At 38.6% G+C, this 20,162-nt stretch overlaps 1 protein-coding gene across 9 annotated transcripts in view; it reads left to right on the top strand.

Moving 5' to 3' along the window:
• Positions 1–20,162, top strand: part of LOC123515724 (RING finger protein 44-like) — a 105,488-nt gene extending 85,326 nt beyond the window's left edge. For 4 of the 9 annotated variants that reach the window (XM_045274563.1, XM_045274564.1, XM_045274566.1 and 1 more), the window contains 8 exons: positions 2,903–3,148; positions 3,588–3,692; positions 4,010–4,375; positions 4,824–5,095; positions 5,264–5,434; positions 5,767–5,902; positions 10,190–10,275; positions 12,322–20,162. In XM_045274563.1, coding sequence (XP_045130498.1) covers positions 2,903–3,148; positions 3,588–3,692; positions 4,010–4,375; positions 4,824–5,095; positions 5,264–5,434; positions 5,767–5,902; positions 10,190–10,275; positions 12,322–12,403 — 1,464 coding nt within the window. In that variant the 3' untranslated portion in view covers positions 12,404–20,162. Of the gene's footprint in view, positions 1–2,902; positions 3,149–3,587; positions 3,693–4,009; positions 4,376–4,823; positions 5,096–5,263; positions 5,435–5,766; positions 5,903–6,529; positions 8,952–9,971; positions 10,276–12,321 lie in introns of those variants that run through there. The other 5 variants (XM_045274567.1, XM_045274569.1, XR_006677981.1 and 2 more) reach the window with 4 other exon arrangements.

Raw genomic sequence — 20,162 nt, 5'->3', positions numbered from 1 at the left:
AATTGTAGTGGTGGAAGAGCAAGGCCATGACTGAAGTGTGATGGGTGAAAATGCCCCCGTAGACTGAAAGGGATCGAATGTGATAACAGAAACAGGGGGGAGGGGTATGAAAGTGCCGCCATGGAATGAAGGGGAACGGGTGTGAAAACAGGAACGCTTGCACTACTGAACACAAATTGAAGGGGAATGAATATGAAAATGCCCACGTAGAATGAAGGGGAACAGATAAGAAAAACACACCTACACTACCTCATGTAGACTGAAGGGCGTTGATATGGAAACTTGAATCAGAAAAGTGGCTAAAAACAAGCTTACGTTTATGCCTTTGATGGATCCTTGCTTTTATGTTTAACCTCTTTAGTACCAGGACGCGTTTCCCCATTCATTCTGCTTACTATTTGGTGATTTTATACAGCTTCAGAAACTCATTTGGGGGATTAAAATAGTGACGACTGTGGCTATTAATCTTCTGACCTCCCTAGTCATTTCCTAATGTCATTAAAAGGGTTTAATCGTACACAAATCTCAAGGTAAAATTGTCCCAGTATTGAAGAGGTTAATTAATGGCCGTTTCAAGAGACGTCTGCACCGCCTTTCTAACCTTCGTTTCTTGTCTGTTCATGGTATGTTTGTTCAGTGGCACGCCTTCCATTCACAGATGCGTTTGCATTTGGAAAGTTATCGATATGTAAGATAAGACTAGGTATTTCTTAGGTCCGTATTCAAAAACGTTTTGCTTTCTCACCACGACCATTTCTAAGGTCACAGAGATGATAAGCAGCGTTATCAAGAGTATATCTCTGGTTGATAATGTAGAAATGTTGTCACTCTGCCTCTAGCACCATAAAAACACCTTAAAGATTTCGTGTAAATTTAAATAAAGCCTTTTGAATTTGTGAAGGTGATATACAGAAGTGTTTGAGAATATGAGCTCTATCCTCGGTGGGAAGTGCAAAGGAAAAGCTGTGTGTGTGAGTGACGCCACGAGTTCAAGAAGGTCTCGATTTTCAGACTGTCGATAAACAAATAGAAAAGGACACTGGAAGATATGACTTGCAGAAACATTGCATCTTACCGACAACTTCATATGCATTCCACTCAGAACATCGACTTGGGGAATGGAAGTAGACTATCACATTCCCTTTGAAGACAACCACTTTCTCACAGATGTGGAGAAAAAAAAAGTAAAAGAAAAAAAAAAAAGTGAATGAATGAGAAAGATAATGAAAAATGTAACCGAAATAGAACTACAAAACTAACTAAACATCTGCCTGTGTTGTGATAACGTGTGTGGGTGTGTAGCAGTATATTCCGTGGTCCATAACTCATGAGACACAATTGCCCCGACTATTGATTGCGTGTCAATGAGTAAGCCCCGCCAAGCCTAGTGAAGAAAGCAGTCAGTGGCTGTGGCTCCGTGCTGTGTGTTGAAGGCGCGCGCTCCCCCGTCGCCACGTCGCAAGGGAAGGGGTGCTGAGTATCGATTTAAGTCGTGGCATTAGAGGGAGGGCCGATGTCAAAGGGAAGATGTATGGAGGGGAGGGGGTCAGGAGATGTGGGGGTGAGTGTCGGAGGGGAGAAATTAATAAGGGGAGGCGAGTGGAACAGATGGCCAAGACAAATACATTAATGACGACGACGAGGAAGAGGACGAAGTTGAAAGAGAGAAGAAAGAGCACCCCAGTAATGAAGGATGAGAGAGAGGGAGAGAGAGAGAGAGAGAGATGGGGGGGAGTAAATCTTCCTTTTCGCAAGCACATGAAATGGATTTTACCTAAGACGAAATGCTGGATTAGGAAAGGCGACACTGAGGAATGAGACTGCACATAAAAAGAGGACGAGGAAGAGGAGGAGAAAGAAGAAGCAGCGAGAGTAAGAGGAGGAGGAGGAGGATTAGCATAAGGGGGAAGGGGGAACGTGGAGGGCGAAGAGCAGAGGGAACATCTCTGGCCTTACTGAACTCATAAGCCTTCGACCATACACGAGAAATATTAGTCACGCGCTACTACTACTACTACTACTAGTACTAGTACTACTACTACTACTACTACTACTACTACTACTACTACTACTACTACTACTACTACTACTAAGTGTGTGTTTGTGTGTGTGTGCAATTATTATTTTATTTACATATTAAGGAGCTATGGTAACCAATTTCTCTCTCTCTCTCTCTCTCTCTCTCTCTCTCTCTCTCTCCATACATTTCTAGGTCTTGGCCATCTTTCTTCCTCCCATTCCTCCACTCCTATGCTGCATCCACATTATTCCTCCTTCTCTCCATTTTCTGCTCTTCCTGTACCATCTCCTCTTAATTTCCTCTCCCCATCCATCGTCTCACATTATTTCCTCCCTGTGTATTAGCCTTCTATTCCATCTTCCTTGCTTACATTTTTATCTAACCTTTTTGCTTTTTTTCCCTATTCCTCAGTGACATTCTCTCTCATATTCTCCAGCACTGAATTGTAAAATGTGCCATACAGGCTATCATCATTCTGTATTTGGTGCCTCATGTCTTCCCTTTGTTTATGCTCAAGCTGCATTGTGCCGTGTCATTGGAAATTTATCTCAGGCACACAGGAGGCAAGACTAGCCTTCTGACTGCTGTTTGGTATATCTTTCCTTCACTGCTAGTCTTTGTGAAGCATCTTTGGTTATTCTATAGTCATCTTCAATCTTTAAACTAGATAGAAAGCATTGCAGAATCTATTTTATTTTTTATCTCATATTTTTAGATGCTGTTAAAGATTTCATACATTGCTTCTGTTGTTGTTGATTGTATTGTATTATAGTGGAAGGGCTAGAGGTGGATTAGCAAAGAGTTCTTGGCTGCAGCAGAGGAGCACAAATATGACAGACCTAACCTAACCTAACTTAACCTGACATGTCTTTGTTCTTGCAGGTGCCCGTGTCTCTGGCCATGTCGAGTATGAACAGCGGAGGAGGACACCATCAGTTCCAGCAGCAGCAGCAGCAGCAACAGCATCAGCAGCACCAGCAGCACCAATCACAGCATCAGCAGCAGCAACAGGCCGTCCATATTCATGCCCATGCCCGTGGCCCATCGTCCATGATGTGTGCCACCCCCACACAGCCCCACCACACCCACCACCTCAGCAGTGGCCATGTCCAGTCCTCAACACATCAAGTAAGCTTCATGTTGCTGGCCTCTCTTGACACTGCTTTGTAATGAGCAGACTGTTGGACTAAGTCTGTACCTGATTTGTTACCATGTCAGCTTGTTTCTTTGCTTACTTTTTAAACTGTGTGTGTATTTCCTACTTCCTATGATTTCAAGATGTTTATCTCTATCCTTTGGCTAATTCTACTGCTCTATAAGGAGAATGGCAACTGAGTGGGCCTTTTTTTTTATATTTTTGTTGCTCTTAGCTAGTCATCCTCTGTTACATAAAAAAAATCCACTATTTGATCTATGATGACTAATATTTTTGTGTCTGATGATTTTGATGGTAGAATTTTCCTCTATAGGTCAGTATGATATGCAGATTTAGACTATATTGAGTGTCATTGTGTTTCTAACTTACTGTGGTATGAGGTATTGATTACTATTCTTTGCCCTTCCCCAGATGGGTGGAGCCAGTGGGGGCAGCTATGGTAATGTTCCTCGTCTCCACCATTGCAATGTCCACTCCTTCCTGTGTTCAAATCCACCACTCCATCACCAGTACCAGGTAAGCAGCTTCACCTAAGTCAAGGTGCAGCCCAACCTGATAGAATTATTTGGTTTTACTGACTGACTCTGCACACTTTAGACTCACTGGACAAAATCATGTGGTTTCAACTCTTCCAAGGTTTTATTTTAAGACACAACCTCCAATTTTGAATGATCCTCTTAACAACTCATCTGGGACTGTCACCTCAGTGGGCATGTTTTATCCACTTTTTTTGTTGGGTCAAGCCAGTGTCACTCCTTTATTGGTAGAGAAAATATTGTATCCTCTTTTGTAAAATCTTTTGACTTATTTTTAAAGATTTTTGTTTGTTTCAGGTGAATGGTGGTTGTCTTGGCCCCCAGCACCACTATGCCCCAATGGTCCCTCCCGGTCACCACACTGCTGGCCCCCTCCTGGCCCCCGCTGGTCCGCCCCAGCTGATGGCCGCCACCCCCCAGCCACCTCACACTCACACCTCCCTGTACGGCCAGGCACCCATGGCCGTGCCACCCCCACAGGCCGTCCCTGCCCATCTTGCAGCTGTCCCAAGTCAGCTGTCCGCAGCACCTCAGAGTCTTGGGGTCAGTGTCGCCCCACAGATGCCTCCTCAGCACCACCACCACACCCACACACAGCCCACACCTCCCCTGGTGACTCCATTCCCGGCCCACACTCACCTTCACCAACTCCATCATTTACATGTAAGTACTGATTGTTACTGATACTTACTTGTACATGGTAAAGTGTGTCTGTCTGCTCATATATGTTTGTTTGCCTCTCTCTCTCTCTCTCTCTCTCTCTCTCTCTCTCTCTCTCTCTCTCTCTCTCTCTCTCTCTCTCTCTCTCTCTCTCTCTCTCTCTCTCTCTCTCTCTCTCTCTCTCTCTCTCTCTCTCTCTCTCTCTCTCAATCTGTCTCTCAATCTGTCTATCTTTTCTCTTTTATTTATCCATTTATCTGTCTTTTCATCCTTATTCCTATCTGTGTATCTTTTCACATGTTTTTAGTTCATTTCCAATCCATGCAGAGTTGAAAGTTATACTGACACCTTTTCCCCTCACACAGTTTATGATAGATCTTGTGTTTATGACTTGAGAAAACCTATGCTGTGTGGAATGTCTTGAGTGTGATCTAAGCCTGAGTATTGACAGGCAAGCAGTGGGAGTGGAGGTGCCGCCCGAGGAGCTAGCGTTGACATGCTGGGGCGGGGACTGTACCGAGGCCCCACTCAGGGTCATGTGCTGGGGCGCATGAGAGGACCCAGAGGGAGCAGCGGAACCAGTCTTGGTGGCACAAGACGTAGTAGTTCAAGTTGGCGAGGCAATAATATTCCTCCAGCAGCCCCTCCCCCTCCACCACCTCCTCCTCTTCCAAGTGCTGCTGCAGCTGCTGCCACATACCCAGGCATTCTCTTACATTTCCTGTGAGTCACTTCTTTGGGAGATATGTACTCTATTTTTATGTAGATAGGAAGTGTGATCTCATCATTCACAAATATTGGTTAAATTAAATCACTTTGCCAATGAAATTGTATGATAGCACATGGGATAGGTAAGTAGGCTCAGAGATGTGATCAGTTGATGGTTTGCAGGGCAATGTTGTCACACCCCTCGCTGCACCAGTATAGCGTGGTAGACCCAGTGCCTGCGGAGGCTCCAGACACGGAGAACTATGAGGCCCTGCTACATCTTGCAGAGAGGCTTGGTGAAGCCAAACCAAGAGGCCTTATGAAGACCGTGATTGACCAGCTCCCGTCCTATAGGTAACATGACCACTGCAATGTGCCTTGTATGGCTCACATTCAAGAAGACCTTACTTTGCGTCTACTTCTGCTGATTTTTTTCACTTTTTGAAGTGGATATAAGAATAGTCTTGCTTTGATATTAGCTGTAGTAATATCTGTAAACAGATACTCCTTAATGAGACCTTGTGTGTGTCAGTTTTAAGTCTTTAGCTATAAACAGTTGTGACTGGAAACTGGATATATGATACAAGAATGAATGAAGCACTGGCATTACAAGACATTAGAGTTGTTGTAGCTTAATGGAAATAATACATTATTTTATCCCAATGATATTACACTCCACTTTTCAGGTATACTGGGGAAAAGTCTGAGACAAAACAGATGACGTGTGTAATCTGCATGTGTGATTTCGAACTGCGGCAGATGTTACGTGTCTTACCATGTCTGCATGAATTTCATACCAAGTGTGTTGATAAGTGGCTTAAGGTAAGTTTTTTTCACTGCTGCTGTGTTTTGGTCATGCACTAGGGGTCTTGGTTGTCTGGGGTCTGTATCTGGCTAGATGATTTGGGTTGGTGAAGATATCATCATACTAGAGTAATAATGTTCCAGAACCTTTTTGTCTCCCAAGTAGCGCTTGTGTCATCTAAACACCAAGATCCCTGTTTTATTTTTTTATGGGCACCACAAAAATCAGTTGCATGATTTTTAAAAGCTTACATTGGGTACAAATTACTGAAAGTGGGATTTGCTATTAATGTCTTACAGAGTAGATATTTAATTTTTGACTGTTTATTCTTTTCTCTCACCTTATGACGACTCTATATGTCTTTCCTACTACCATATTATGTCCAGTCAGCAGGCTTTGATAGATCATGTGTAGAGCAGTGTACAATATTTTCATGTATTTTAACATATTCCTTTATTACTGTAAGGTGATTATTCTCAAGATGATTGTGTGTGCTCGCTTAGACACCAGATAATAGATTTATGATTCTGGGACAATCAGGTAGCAAGCATGGGTTTTTCACAGTGCAATTTTCCCAATGTATTGACCACGTTGTCTATTAGCCCTCACCCACTAACAGTATTGCTTCTCTTATTTCTTATTAGAGGCGAAAGTGTGCATGAAGGCTGCTGTGACATACCAGTACCGTTGCCATTTTGTCCTCTAAATCAAGTGGACTCCTTCATCTCAGTGGCAGATATCACATTATGTCTCCTCTCCCTCCAGCTGCTCTACATCAAAGTCCATCACCTGAATGCTCTCAGACCAGCTCAGACCAGTCACTTTTGATCCTAAAGCAGTCTATATAACCTTTTATATGGACTAACCTTTTACCCATAGTAGTCTGATCCTCCTCATCACCTGATATTCTTCAAATGGACTGATCTTATGAATGAATCACAGTTTTCTTCACATGAAAGAGTCCTTTTTTTCCGTTTTGGATGATTGTGGCTCTCCTCTGCTAGGTAGCGTCTCAGCTAAGGCATACCTGAACCTGCAGTCAGTGTAAATGTTCATACTGTTCAGATTGCATGTCACACTCTCTTCAAGGGGTAAGATGGTGTCTTATAGTGGCTGAGATCATGAATGAAGCACCAATCTTCAAATTTGCCTCAGCTGGCACGGCCCCTACAACAATGGCAGATGTAATTCTTCCTCATCATTTTATTATTTTTTTCCTAACCCATGGAGGAGGTTGGCCGGTGGTGTCACAGACTTCAGCTCAAAGTGGAATTTAATGAGCCTTTTATAACCAGGATTATTTGATCATCTTGTGACTGTAGCCTGGGTCATGTCTCCAGAGTGAGGCATAATTAACATTGGCTAGGGATAATATATATATGTCTCATTTATGTAGTGTATATACATCATATAGGCTTGTAGTTTCATGTGATATAATCAACATTTTAAGATTGCTGAATTCTGTTTCCATAAAGTTTATATTTAACAGTCAGTGGGATATCAGCTCTGTGGAAACACCATTCATTGATTAGAAAGTTGATTGCATGACATTCATTATAACAATTCCTGGAGTATATCTGTCCTAGTTTGGGGAAATGATTCTCAACATCCATCACAAACATATACATATATTATACATGCAGTAGTGACCTTCTATAACAGTTCCTTGGCCTCACAACTTTTCCATTGAAGTGTGTATTCATTATAGCATTCTCTGGAACACAAATGTTTAGGTGTAATTCACAGCTTACATTATTTCCCACCCAACCAGAAGACAAGGCACATCATTCTTTTTTGCACTCTGCATGTCAGGCTGGCGGACGTGTTGTCTGTCCGAGGAAAGCCTCCTTTTGAGGAAACCTTTCCTTATGATTACTGATTTTTGACACTGTTGTCCTTGCCGCTGGGCATGCTGTGTACACATATCACTTTTAACTGAAAGTAATAACTCTGCTCCACTTTCACTGCAAATTTCTTCTATGAATTCAATATATTATATTATTCAGACTTCATTTTAGTAATGAAAATTTGCCAATGTGGAAATTTATCAGGAGACTGTTTGTTCTAGAAGATCACTGCTGTATATATATATATATATATATATATATATATATATATATATATATATATATATATATATATATATATATATATATATATATATATGAAACAAGTATGTATATATCCAAACATTACTAATCTGAAGGTGGCCAGGTCCACCGAGGTCATTGGGTCTTGCTTGACAGTCCTGTGTTGCTGCCACACGCTGCTAAACACTGCCAAGGTTTTGTGTTACTCATTGTCTTCATCCCTCTTTTACTCATAGGGTGTTTAATGGGTCCAGCAGAGTGTGTGCATTTTAAACGTAGCTCACACCTTTTCATAAAACATTTTTTGAGATATTTGTGATTGTATGTATTTTTTATCAATGACTTGCAATTGATTAAAATTGTCAAGATTTCCCATAATATTTCCCATGTGAAAAGATTGCCTAGACTGGAGGTCCAAACTAAATCATGCTCTTATTACAACTGAGGACAGATTTTACAAGGAATTTTTATTTTGTTAATTGGAATCTGGTGCCCTTATTTTTTCCATCATGTAGACCATAACTCACTACAGCACACCCAACAGTCACTTTGAGGTTTTGAAGTTTAGAGGGAAATGGGTTTATGTAAATATTTATGCACTTCAGTGTATGCTGTATGTACATCTTAGAAATCTCATCATTTTTGCATTTTTTTGTAGATAGTACAAAATAAGAAGAGCTCATCTACTTCTGAGAGCAGTACAAATTTGGCTCTGTCTGTAGCAAGTGAAACTAGAGAATACTTCCTTAGATATCTGTGAATGACCTTTCGAGTGAAGTGAATCAATCAAGGTGACCTTTGCTGCACACTGCCAGTCAGAGCCAATGCTTACTGATGAACAGATGTAGACAATATGCCTTTCCATAACAAAATGCAACAACAAATCCTTCAAGTAACTGTTGGGCTTAGAGTCGTCCGTAGTCAGTTTCTTGCCTTTACACCCTTTTTTCCTCCTGTTTGTATTTTTGGATTTTAACACATCCAGAGCTTTCTGTGATCAAGATACAAAACAGAGATGTAAGAAATATTCAACCTTCTGGTCTTTTTAGAACACTGGATATAAAATCACAAAGAGCTCTGAGCTTTTCCCCAAACCCATGTGCAAAAGCCTTGTATTTAGAGATTTCCCTTTGATAATTTGCTCAGTCATAGTATTACTCCTGCTCGATGATACTGCAGCACTGTATCCCTCTGTAAATACTAAATGATCCCTCTACATGTGGTCAAATGCTTTTCTTGCATAGAGAGAACAGTCACAGGCCCAAATTACAAACTGCAAAGAGCTTGCTGAGCATTGTCAAAAATGTGCCCAGTAGATCACATAAAATATGCTAGAGATGAGTAATTATCTGTGAACAATGCGATGATATAATTAGAGATAAGAAACAGCAGAAATACTTGTCTTAATCATAGTACAAAACCATAATTGTAGTGATTTTTTTAATTATCCAAACTGCCTTACAATGATAATAATAAGTTTTATAACAAGTGAATCAGAAACAGAAGTAATAAGTAAAACAGTAACAATTGTATTCCACATTTTAATTTTCACCTCACCATATGAATAGTTTATGTTTGAAGTTGTAAAACTAAGCTTTTTTATGGCAAGTTTGCACACTGTTTGCTAAGTGTCTTGTTTCCCATGTCTAGTGTGGGATCAGTGCGGCGCAATGTACTCATCTCTAGTAGTCACCTTGTCTTTTTGTAATACGTGGCTTCTGCACTGGGTTCGCAGCTTCTTGGTATTGCACAGTTGGTTCATATGTAAAAATATTTTGAAGTTGAAACTGAATTCTGTCAGTGTTGAGATGCAAGCAATGAAGCATTATAAGCATACAACAGATTTGGCTCCTAGATCTGATATCTTGCTTCACTTTTGAGCTTTCTTTCCTTTACATGAAGGAAAGTAAGCTCAGAACACTCTCTCCACTCAAGACATCAGATGCTGTGTCAGTTTTGTGCTTATAAGAGTTGTGCTGGTGTATCATCACGGCAGGTTCTTGTCTCAGACTCCATGGTATTTTTTTTTATGTGACTTCTGACTGGATGATGCCATGCTGTCAGTAACCTAGACTGTGGTCAGTACCATGCAGTTGAGTCCCTTCACTGTGGTTGGTGCCGCGCAGTTGGTACCCATGACTGTGTTCGGTGCCGAGCGGTTGGTACCCTTGACTGTGCCCCGAGCTAACCAGTGCGTGTGTCTTGCATGAGCAGGAGGGTGGCGTGCCTTGTGCCGTGTACCACTGCTGGCTGCTTGCATGCTTGCAGTATCATGATGATGGCCTTTTTGGTGCCTGCAGGTATGTCCCTCTTGGTCACACTGCACACTGGTCGGTCGTCAGGTGTTTCCAGGCTTTGCGTTATGGGTCATTTTGATCACTGTGTGGGTCACCAAGCAGCCTCTATAGTCAGCTGATTATCACATGCTCTGCAGTACTACATTCTTTAGCAACAAATTGACTTGTTACTCAACTACAAGTGCACTTCTGTTTTTGTCTTCCACTATCTTGTTATTAAAAGTTTCTCCTACTTTATATTTATATTTAAACTTCTGCCTTATTTAACACTCATTACTTTTACTTTTATTATTATTATCATCATTAATATCATTATTGTCATTGTCATTATAAAAAAAACATTATTGGTATCATTCTTTTATTTGTTATTTTTTTATTTGTCTATTTATTTGTTTTATCTAATGTTTTTTTTATTTATTTCATTTATTTATTCTTTTAATTAATTGATTAGTTTTTTTTTTTTTTTTTTTTTTTTTTTTTTGTGGGATATTTGATGTACATATCTGTGCTTGCAAAGCTCTGGAAATATGTGACTTCCAGCCAACTTGAGGCAAGACTGTCACCAACTGGCTGTAAGATATTCCCTAACATAGACACAGCACGCACACTGCCAGGAGGAGCATTTTCTCCAGAGAACAGAGTCATTGATAGTCAGAGATTAGCACTGATAATAAGTAACAAATAATCATATTCAAATTTTTAATGAACCAATATTAGATACTTGCTATAAGATACATTATAAGATCAAAAAGCACTGTCCAGAAAGTCATGTAATTCAATATTTTGGGAAGTTGTGTTTCCAACGTGCAATGGAGACGGTCTGATGTGAGCCTCGGCCTGCAGCTGTGGGACTCAGAGTAGTATTCTGTCTTGTCAAGTCTTTGCTTTCATGAAATATCACAACAATTTGGCTTTCAGTACTATAAAGAACATTAAATCTTACACCATGATAAGCCAGTTTGACATGAAAGGTCAGCCCAATGTATTGTGTCAAAACACTCATCAAGGACTTGCTTTCAATTTTGTGCTTGTGACTTTTGTTTCTGTAATTAAAGTTTGTGGCAGCCTAGTCAGCTTGAAATAATTTGTTCTACTAATTTATTAATTTCTGCATGTAATGTAATTAAGAATGAGGAGAAAGTGCTGTTCTTGCCATGCTAGCGGCAATCTACCGCAGCATCCCAATTGTCTCAGCCCAAATTGCTTGCGTTGCTCAGAGGTAACTGATATTTTCAAGGAAATGTAGAGTCTTTTGAAATTCATGAGTTCTGAATATGGAATCACTTGCAGAAGTTAGATTTAGCTGTGCTCAGTCCATCATTGTTAGTAATTGTAACTTGCACTTAATAAATTACTTCAGTTTGTTTTGTGTTGTGATATTTGGATATTCTGATTACAAACAAATTACATTAATATTACAATTAAGCTATCCTTTATCCAGCTATTGTGTTCCTAATCTGGAGGCTTGACTTCTGCAATTGTCATTTTTGGTACTGATTGAATCAACCGTTCTGTGCCAAATTTTTATTTCCCCCCCACTTGATATTTAGTTGCTAATCATTTTTAGATTTCAGTCAGTAAATTTCCTAATCCAAAATTTCATCATGATGAACAATGAAGCAAGTTACAGCCAGTTTTTGACAGTAATTTAAATGTTTGCTCCTTGAGGCCTTTCAATATTTTCAATCTAGTAAAAGGTTTATTAGTAAGTCTTGTTAGAATCTTTAAAGGAAACTTTTATATTAGATTTAATAAATAACTGTCTAGTTCAGTAATTGGTATTATCTTAGGAAGTTAATAAATAAATAATTACATGAGTGTATGCACAGTACTAAAACATAAAGGCATTACTAGTCATTTCATAGTCATATATCTTGAAGTTTTTTAAGAAGTATACAATAAAAGAAGTACATACTTTCAAGTATTTGTATTAAGTTTTCTAAGTCATTTTTTTTAAACAGTTGACATAGTAATGAAGTAATCCTCTTTACTTTCAGCTTTTACACCTGATCATTACAATCAACTTTAAATCTTGCTTGTACTTTTCAGTCTAACCGGACTTGCCCTATCTGCCGAGGAGATGCCAGCGAATTTCTTAAAGAAGCGGCCAATTCTGAGTGAAGCCGGTTGAACTGTTACGAGAAGAGTGCACAGTGCATGCAACAGGATGTCATGTCACGTGCTGAGAATAAGCAGGGTCGGTGAATCTCAGGCCAATGGTGTGGTTATTCCAGAGAGCCTCCAGGGCCACCTCTAACATGGGAGTCACGGTCTCTCAGGTTAGCGACCAAGAATGATAGGATTACTCTCTGATAAAGTTAATGAACCTGATGATCAGGTATTGCGATCAAAAATCTATTTCATTGCATGGAAATGTTCTTTAGGTGTCCTGCAGCAGTATGATGGGCCTTGAGGATTGCTCAACTTGGGCCACAGAGAGTTCTTTGTGTACTATCTTGTATGTGATGCTCTCACAGCTCACTATGGAAGATTTGAGTTCATTAAGTGTGTGAGGAAGCTGAGTACTGCTTTTAGTAACAAGCATTAAATCCCAACATTAAATTTTATGCCAATCATAATAAGTTACCTTCCTAAAGCCAACTGTACATAATTATGTGCAGTGTGCATATCTGATTGTTCAAGGACAGTGGTTAACCTTCCCTTGTTGTTCTGTCCAAGGCTTTCTTTGTCTAGGACTCCACAGGAGTTTATGTTTTAGCTGTCCATTTTCTGTGTTTGCCTTCATGTGATGAGGCTGTGTCTGCAACATTAGTCCTTTTACCTATGGTGTCTTAGATATTGCCAGGGAGTTTTCTTCTTTGTGTTGTGCATGAGGACATAATGGATAATGTTTACTTCAAAAAGACCCAAATTGTTGTGCTATGCAGTATGTAATAATTCCTCTTATTAAGGCTTATTTCTTAATGGGGAGGTGAGAAATGTGTGAATTAGTTGTTAAATGCTTATATAGATGCAACAAAAAGCCAAAAGTGAAATTAAAATGTTATTATCCAGCTCAGCATGTGTGGAACCACCAAATTCAGCTGCATGTTTATCTGGCATTAGGTCTTCAGTATTGGTGTTTATAGCTTGAAATCCAAAAGTTTTGCACATCAAATGTCATTAATGTGTCGTCAAATTAATGGTTTCTTGGATAATGTAGGACTTTGCTGAATATTATAATGATTATTTAATTATCCAGTGTTATCACCAGTACGTCCAGTAGCATAGTAAGAATAGTAACACTTTCTGCTGATTACAGCCACACTCGAGATGCTTACTTCCTTGATTGGCTGAGTGTTTGATGGCTGTTTTTAGTGATCCATTGAAAGCCAGGGCAACATCCCTCAAAGTGATGTGTAAAGGAATATTTGGTAAAGCTATTTTGATCTTGATTATGCATATGGTGTGAACAGACACCTTCCATATCTTTTTTGTAATTGTAAAGCAAGCAAGACCTGAAGTGAGTGGAGGCTCTTGAGTGTGGCTGCAGTGTGACAGAATATGTCCAGAGCAAGTTAGTACTTCCCTAAGCATGCTATAATTGTTCCAGGTAGGAAAAAAAAAAGTTGTGATTACATGCTTGCAGCCAAGAGAATATCTTTGAAACACATACATCAGATACTATTTTTCTTCATGTAGTGGAATTGGATTTCACAAGCTCTTCTGTTTCAGTTGATATTGGTATATACAAGGAAATCATTTCAGAAAAAGAAAAGCTACAACTCATTGGTATGAAACCTTCATTATTCATATTTCCTGCATGCTAGGGACTGAACTATAGGCTATAACCTTTGAACATTACTAGATGAAAGTGGATGTGTTATGCTAATGGAGGCTCATTTTACAAAGACTAAAATATTTACATTTTCATTTTGCTTACTAGAGTATTAGAGATGTACCGAAACTTTCTCAAAATTATCTTTATATCTAGAAACCTTTATTATTCAAACCATTTCCATGTATTGTGTGAAATTTCAGCCTTTCCGTATAATATTCTCCTCTCCTCTTTGGTGTTTATCCCTCATTAGCAAAACAGCAAAAGATGCCCAATCTCACAGCCTCAGTACTTGAAATACTGAAATTCTCACCTTGGTTCACAGTCTCTAGATTGGGAAGGTTATGTAATTACATATCTAAAGTATTACACGTTTGAAAAATATCAATGTTTTTATATGGAGATAAAATATTAAGGCAGTCATAGTTGTGATAATCCTTGTTTAAGCATACATTTTCTATAATGATTCCACACTCCGTTTCCACGTTCCACTGCCTTCCTCGTATTCACCACAAATGCTTCCACCTCACACAGTGAACTGTGCTGCCAAGATGGCTCTCTAGCATCTCACATTGAAAAACTGCATTTTTTTAATCTTTTTTGATGTAACACAAATGAGACCATCACCAAAGTAAAAAGATTAATATCTTTTATAAGTACAGTTTATTAAGTCTTTAAAAATTGCATTGAGGTGTGAAGTGTTGAGATTGCCATCTTCAGCATGTATATTTGTTCACTTAGTGTGTTTTGTACAACCATGTGCCTCATTATTTAGTGTAACTAGCAGCATCTCTCACATGTCTGAATTTGAATGGTGCTTACCATCACTTCCTGCTTCAGGAAAGGAGTAGATGGCATTTTCCAGCAGTTTTTGAGAAGTCAATAAATTTTTAAATCATCGAATATTTTGTGTGATAACGGCTGCAGGTCAGTGTGAGATTTTTTGCCAATCATGAGTTTTATGTAGTGTGTGTGTATTTAATATTAATCCAACCATAACATGTCTTTCACTAGAGGGACAAAACCAATCCAGTATACCTGCATAAGTTTCTTTCATGTGAGAGGATGCTGCAGCTCTCAGTGTTGGTGCCCCTCCTCGCCGTGTGTAGAGTCAGCCATACTTGGGTCCGGTGTAGAGCTTGCTTCCTACTGCATGATATTCCCTCAATTCATGGAAGTGTTGGGGTTAAAACTAATAATGATTCCAATGCAAGTTACATATTTGTAATAATGCCATGGAAGTGTGGTGTATTGTCTCTCATTATGATAGAGAATTTTGCCAGTGTGTAAAATTTGTAAATTTGTCTAAGTGGCACATAATAGCAAACTTCTTTTTTAAAAGGTTTTGTAATTCTTGCATTAAAACTTATTGCCATGTAAAGGAATTCCAAGTAATATATATATATATATATATATATATATATATATATATATATATATATATATATATATATATATATATATATATGATTTGTAGGAAAGGCCTGGATGCCTAGAGGCTAATATTTTTAAAGTGTGTATGGATGTGATTGGTGTGTGTGTGTGCTTGTGTGTGTATGTGTCTGTATGCATTGCTTGGCTGGCCCATCTTGACAAGAGTATTAGTCTGAATTTATACATGATGTAGTTTTAAAGCTTCTAAAAGATCATTTTAACATGTAGTGGTTTAAGTATTCAATTTCTCAAATCAAACTTATAAATTATCTTGCTGAATTTGCTTTACTATTCATGTCACTTGCAGCTCCTTGCATTTTCATTAGGCCTAAAAAATATGGAATTTTCCATGTGTTCCTTTACTTGGCAAGAGGATTTAATACTGAGTTATGAAATGCATAGAAAAAAAAAATTGTGGTTGTGCTGTGATTATTTAATTACCCACTACTTAGATCAATGGAGTATTGCATAGCTGGAATGGCATTTGCACTGTGTTGGAAGGGCTCCATGCGTGGGAGAGTCAGCTTCGGCGTGAACCTGACGAGATAAACTTGACATGTCCTTCATAATGTATCTGTATTGGCTTCAAGTGTAGATGCCTTGAGCTGTTCATGTGTAGTTCTCCCCTTTTACTGTCAAGCTGGCCTTTTATATATATTTCATAGGCACTGTACTCAATGGCTCATTTATCTTGTTAATATACATTTGTAGTTAACAACAGTTTCCTTTCTCTGTATGGTAACCCTATCTTTCTAAATACTTCCACATTTCCCTCTCCATCTTTCAAAAGTGAGAGAAAGCAATACATTTCTAGTTTTTAGCCTGATGCTGTAGTTTTTTTTTTCACTGCTGGAGGGATTCTAGATTTTTACTTTTAACTGTCTTGTATGGTATTCCCTACACCACTCAACAGGTGACTATGTTCTTTCCTATCTCTTAATGTTAAACCCCCTATTTTAAGAGATATAGAACATAAGAATTGGAGATAAGGTGCATGAAAAGTATGCATGTCACTTAATATTGATGTATCACCATTGCATCATTTTTTTTACATGTGTACCTTGTCAATGCTATGATGAAAATTTGTTCCCCCCCTGTTGAGCATAAACTGGGATTGCCAGAGTGTGTATAAAGTATTATGGCTTGATGTTCAAAGCTCACGGTATTCTACTATATATACTACCTCAGCCTTAAACATGCTAAGCACAATATTCATAAGTTGGACATAGCTCTAAATAGTTTCAGAACTAATGACCAAATTGAAAGTTTTCAAGTTTAGTAATCCCATGCAATTTATGGATGCTTATCCATAATACATTGGTATAGTGAAAGGAGGTATTGTTTGGCACTGCTGCTGCTGTAGTTCACACTGAGACTCCACTACATGTTATGGAAAACTCATCTTGTGTAACTTGTTTTCTGTCAGCAGCCTTCTGCAGCAGTCATTGTTATGCTCTGACTGCTGCTGTCACTGTTTGAAGAGTCAGTGCTTCATAAGACATGAATCTGGTCCACTACCATAGAAGATTTTGTGCTACTGGATATAAAGACCATTGCTGCTAATTAAGGTGTGGGAGGTGGGGCCACAAGTGAAATTACAGGAAGACTGCAGTGACATAGTGAAAAGTATATAATTTTTATCCATATCTATATTTTGATAACAAGTGGGCCAAATGTCAAGATGTAGCTATGTATAAACATTGTGAGATGTGGTACACTGACTTTATCTGTCATGCACTGTACCTGTAGTGGTTTCTTTGTGACCCCAATTCTGCTTGTGTGCTGTCTTTGGGTCACCTCCTCAAGTTGTGGTGGGGTCCGTGTGTTGTGGCGGCTGCCGCTGCCTCGGTGCAGCTCATCCCTGTTGTGTCAATGTGGATAACCCTTACAGGTTAACAAATTAGATGCTCAAATAAGTAAAAGTATTATTTAGCTAAAAACTACTGTAATGATATACCATGTTGTCAGGCAACACCAGTGACCAAACAAAATTCATTTCTAAATCTTAACAAATTTTTGAGGTAGAAATTATCCTTGAAAATTTTATAATTTAGAAAGTTTTTGTAATTTCCAAACATCATGTAGTAAAATTGCAATAATCTCCTGAGAAACACTATTATGTCAAATACTCTTGAAACCGGAAATAATAAAGGCTAGAATGATTGCAATATAGCTATGGATATTTACATTTTCAGTATAGGACTGTGCCCTCTCATTACCGTTAAATATTATTTTCATGAGTAGTTGAACCACATCATTCTGGAGTGAGTTGTCTGTACAGTATTTTGTGTCACATGTGCCGCCACCTACACACGACCGAGGGCCCTGTGTGTTACCTACCTTCAGACCATTGCAAAGTTCAGACAGAATTCTTTTGGCACCTCCAACAGTATTTAGAAATAGATTTATGATACAGAATTTCTTGTTTCTGTTAATCAATCACCGGTTGCCAAAGAATTATCTTGTATTCATGCCTTCACTGTGGTGGCAAAGAATTCTGATCCGCATTAATTGTATCATTGCAATACATGCATCATGCTTCAAAGTATATTTTTTTCTAAATATATATAATTTTCATAGTTCTTCTCAGGAAATGTCAACACAGACTTCCCATTGACTTGTGTAGATGACTTCCCATTATAGTCAACACTTTACAATATACATTAGGTATGGTGACATACGGGCCCCGTCCGCACTAACCTGCCTTGTAGTACAAATGTGCATTTTGTATTTCACCTAAATTCACTTAATTTCCATGAATATGCATATTATATAAATATACATATATATACATATATATATATGAACACATAATTATGAGCAAATAATGGAATGGGGGTATTGTAGCTTTCTCCTCCACCTACTAGAATGATCATTGTTCTGAAGACCCAAGGCCTTTGTCCTTTTCAAACTGGAGCATGCAGGGAAAAGTGTTGCAGACCTGTTACTATTATGAATACTATATCTCTAACCGTTCTTTTTACCAGTTACTTCATTACACGACTATCTACATTTGAATTGCATACAATAATTATAGATATCTGTATTCTTTTATAGCATTTAGAGTGTTTGTTATATTTTTGTATTTGCACTTTGTTAAAGGAGTTTTGCATTTATCAACCCTGTGTGCTCCCCTGTTCAATATGCTTAGTTTAGTTCACACTACAAACACTAGTGAGACATATGCAGCAAATAATAACTAAATTTCTATTCTTCTCTTGTTTTAGATTGATCAATGTTCTCAAAGCTGTGAAAGTGCAGAAAAAAAAAATAGTCTCAGAGATTCCCTGCATAGTGTGTTGCAGCATTTACGCTTAAAATTGGTTGTAGTTTTCCGTAATGTCTGCCAGGTCAATAATCCAGTTTGGTCAGACTTCAAGAATTGTGCTTGCTCTTAATTTACCTGTTAGTTTGTGATATATATTTTTTTCAGCAATTTTTACTGTGATGTGATGAGTGACTTTTGCAATTACGTATATTGTTATGTGGGCAAATTTGGCCATCCCCACCTACTGCTTCAAATATTGAGTGGCTTTTAAACTAAGCACTTTACTCCCATCTGATGCATTACAAATATCTCTATCTTATCTGTCCAGACTCCTGTAAATACCTTATCCTTTGCTTCCTGCTAGTTGACTCACCAATCACGTGTGTCTTGTAACTTTACTAATGATCTCGTAGTGACCCATTCCCTGGTAGGCAGTAGACATTCCAAGGCATTCCAGGCTTTACTTACATGGCATTCCAAGCTTATAACTCAACTTCCTTGGCTCAGACTTAGACAATAGAATGACTTGTAGAACCATGACCAAGTGGATTTACTGAACTGAAAGTTTCTCTCTCTCTCTCTCTCTCTCTCTCTCTCTCTCTCTCTCTCTCTCTCTCTCTCTCTCTCTCTCTCTCTCTCTCTTGTTTCCATCTTTAGGATTGTTTTATTTTGTAAATTATTTACATGCATCCCTCATCAGGATGTAGCATAGACCACTTCTGGTCTCCCTTAGCAGGCATACACACACACACACACACACACACACACACACACACACACACACACACACACACACACACACACACACACACAGGAACAGGTAACAGGTTTCATAGCTTTCTGTCACTGCACGACTTCACAGACATACAGAAAGACCAAAGGTGAAAAATATTTTCTCGCTCACACACATGCACAGACACATCTTTCCTCCTAAATATGGCCATTTTTGCTCACGTGAGTTTATGCTTCTGGTATGTAGACTTGTGTATTCTTGAGCTTGTAAGTGTAATTGCTTTATTAATCACACTTCAGGTATCCCTGATTATATTTCCTCACTCTGCCATTTTGAGGGTTTGGTAAATGTACGTTCCTATAGCATTACTCTTTATAATTTTTCTCTTACCCTTTAGAGACCAAAGACATGAATAGTTAATGGACATTTTCTTGTCATGTAATTTGTCACCTATAAACTTTTACCTGCTGCTATTTCCTGCTATTAGGTATTCCCTCTCCATTTTATCATCGTGATCAGGTATCAAATGTATCAGTACAGTGTTGGTAAGATGATAGTTTGATGCTAGTACCAATAAAAATAAACACTAATGCCTCATGTCTGTGAAAAAGTTGTGCAGTTGTGAATGTCTACCAATGTGGTTTTTATCTTATGGCTAATAAAGGCAAAAAAATCCA

This window comes from Portunus trituberculatus, chromosome 39 (genome assembly GCF_017591435.1).
Source record: "Portunus trituberculatus isolate SZX2019 chromosome 39, ASM1759143v1, whole genome shotgun sequence".
NCBI lineage: Eukaryota > Metazoa > Arthropoda > Malacostraca > Decapoda > Portunidae > Portunus > Portunus trituberculatus.
This window is presented reverse-complemented; position numbering and strand designations above follow the sequence as displayed.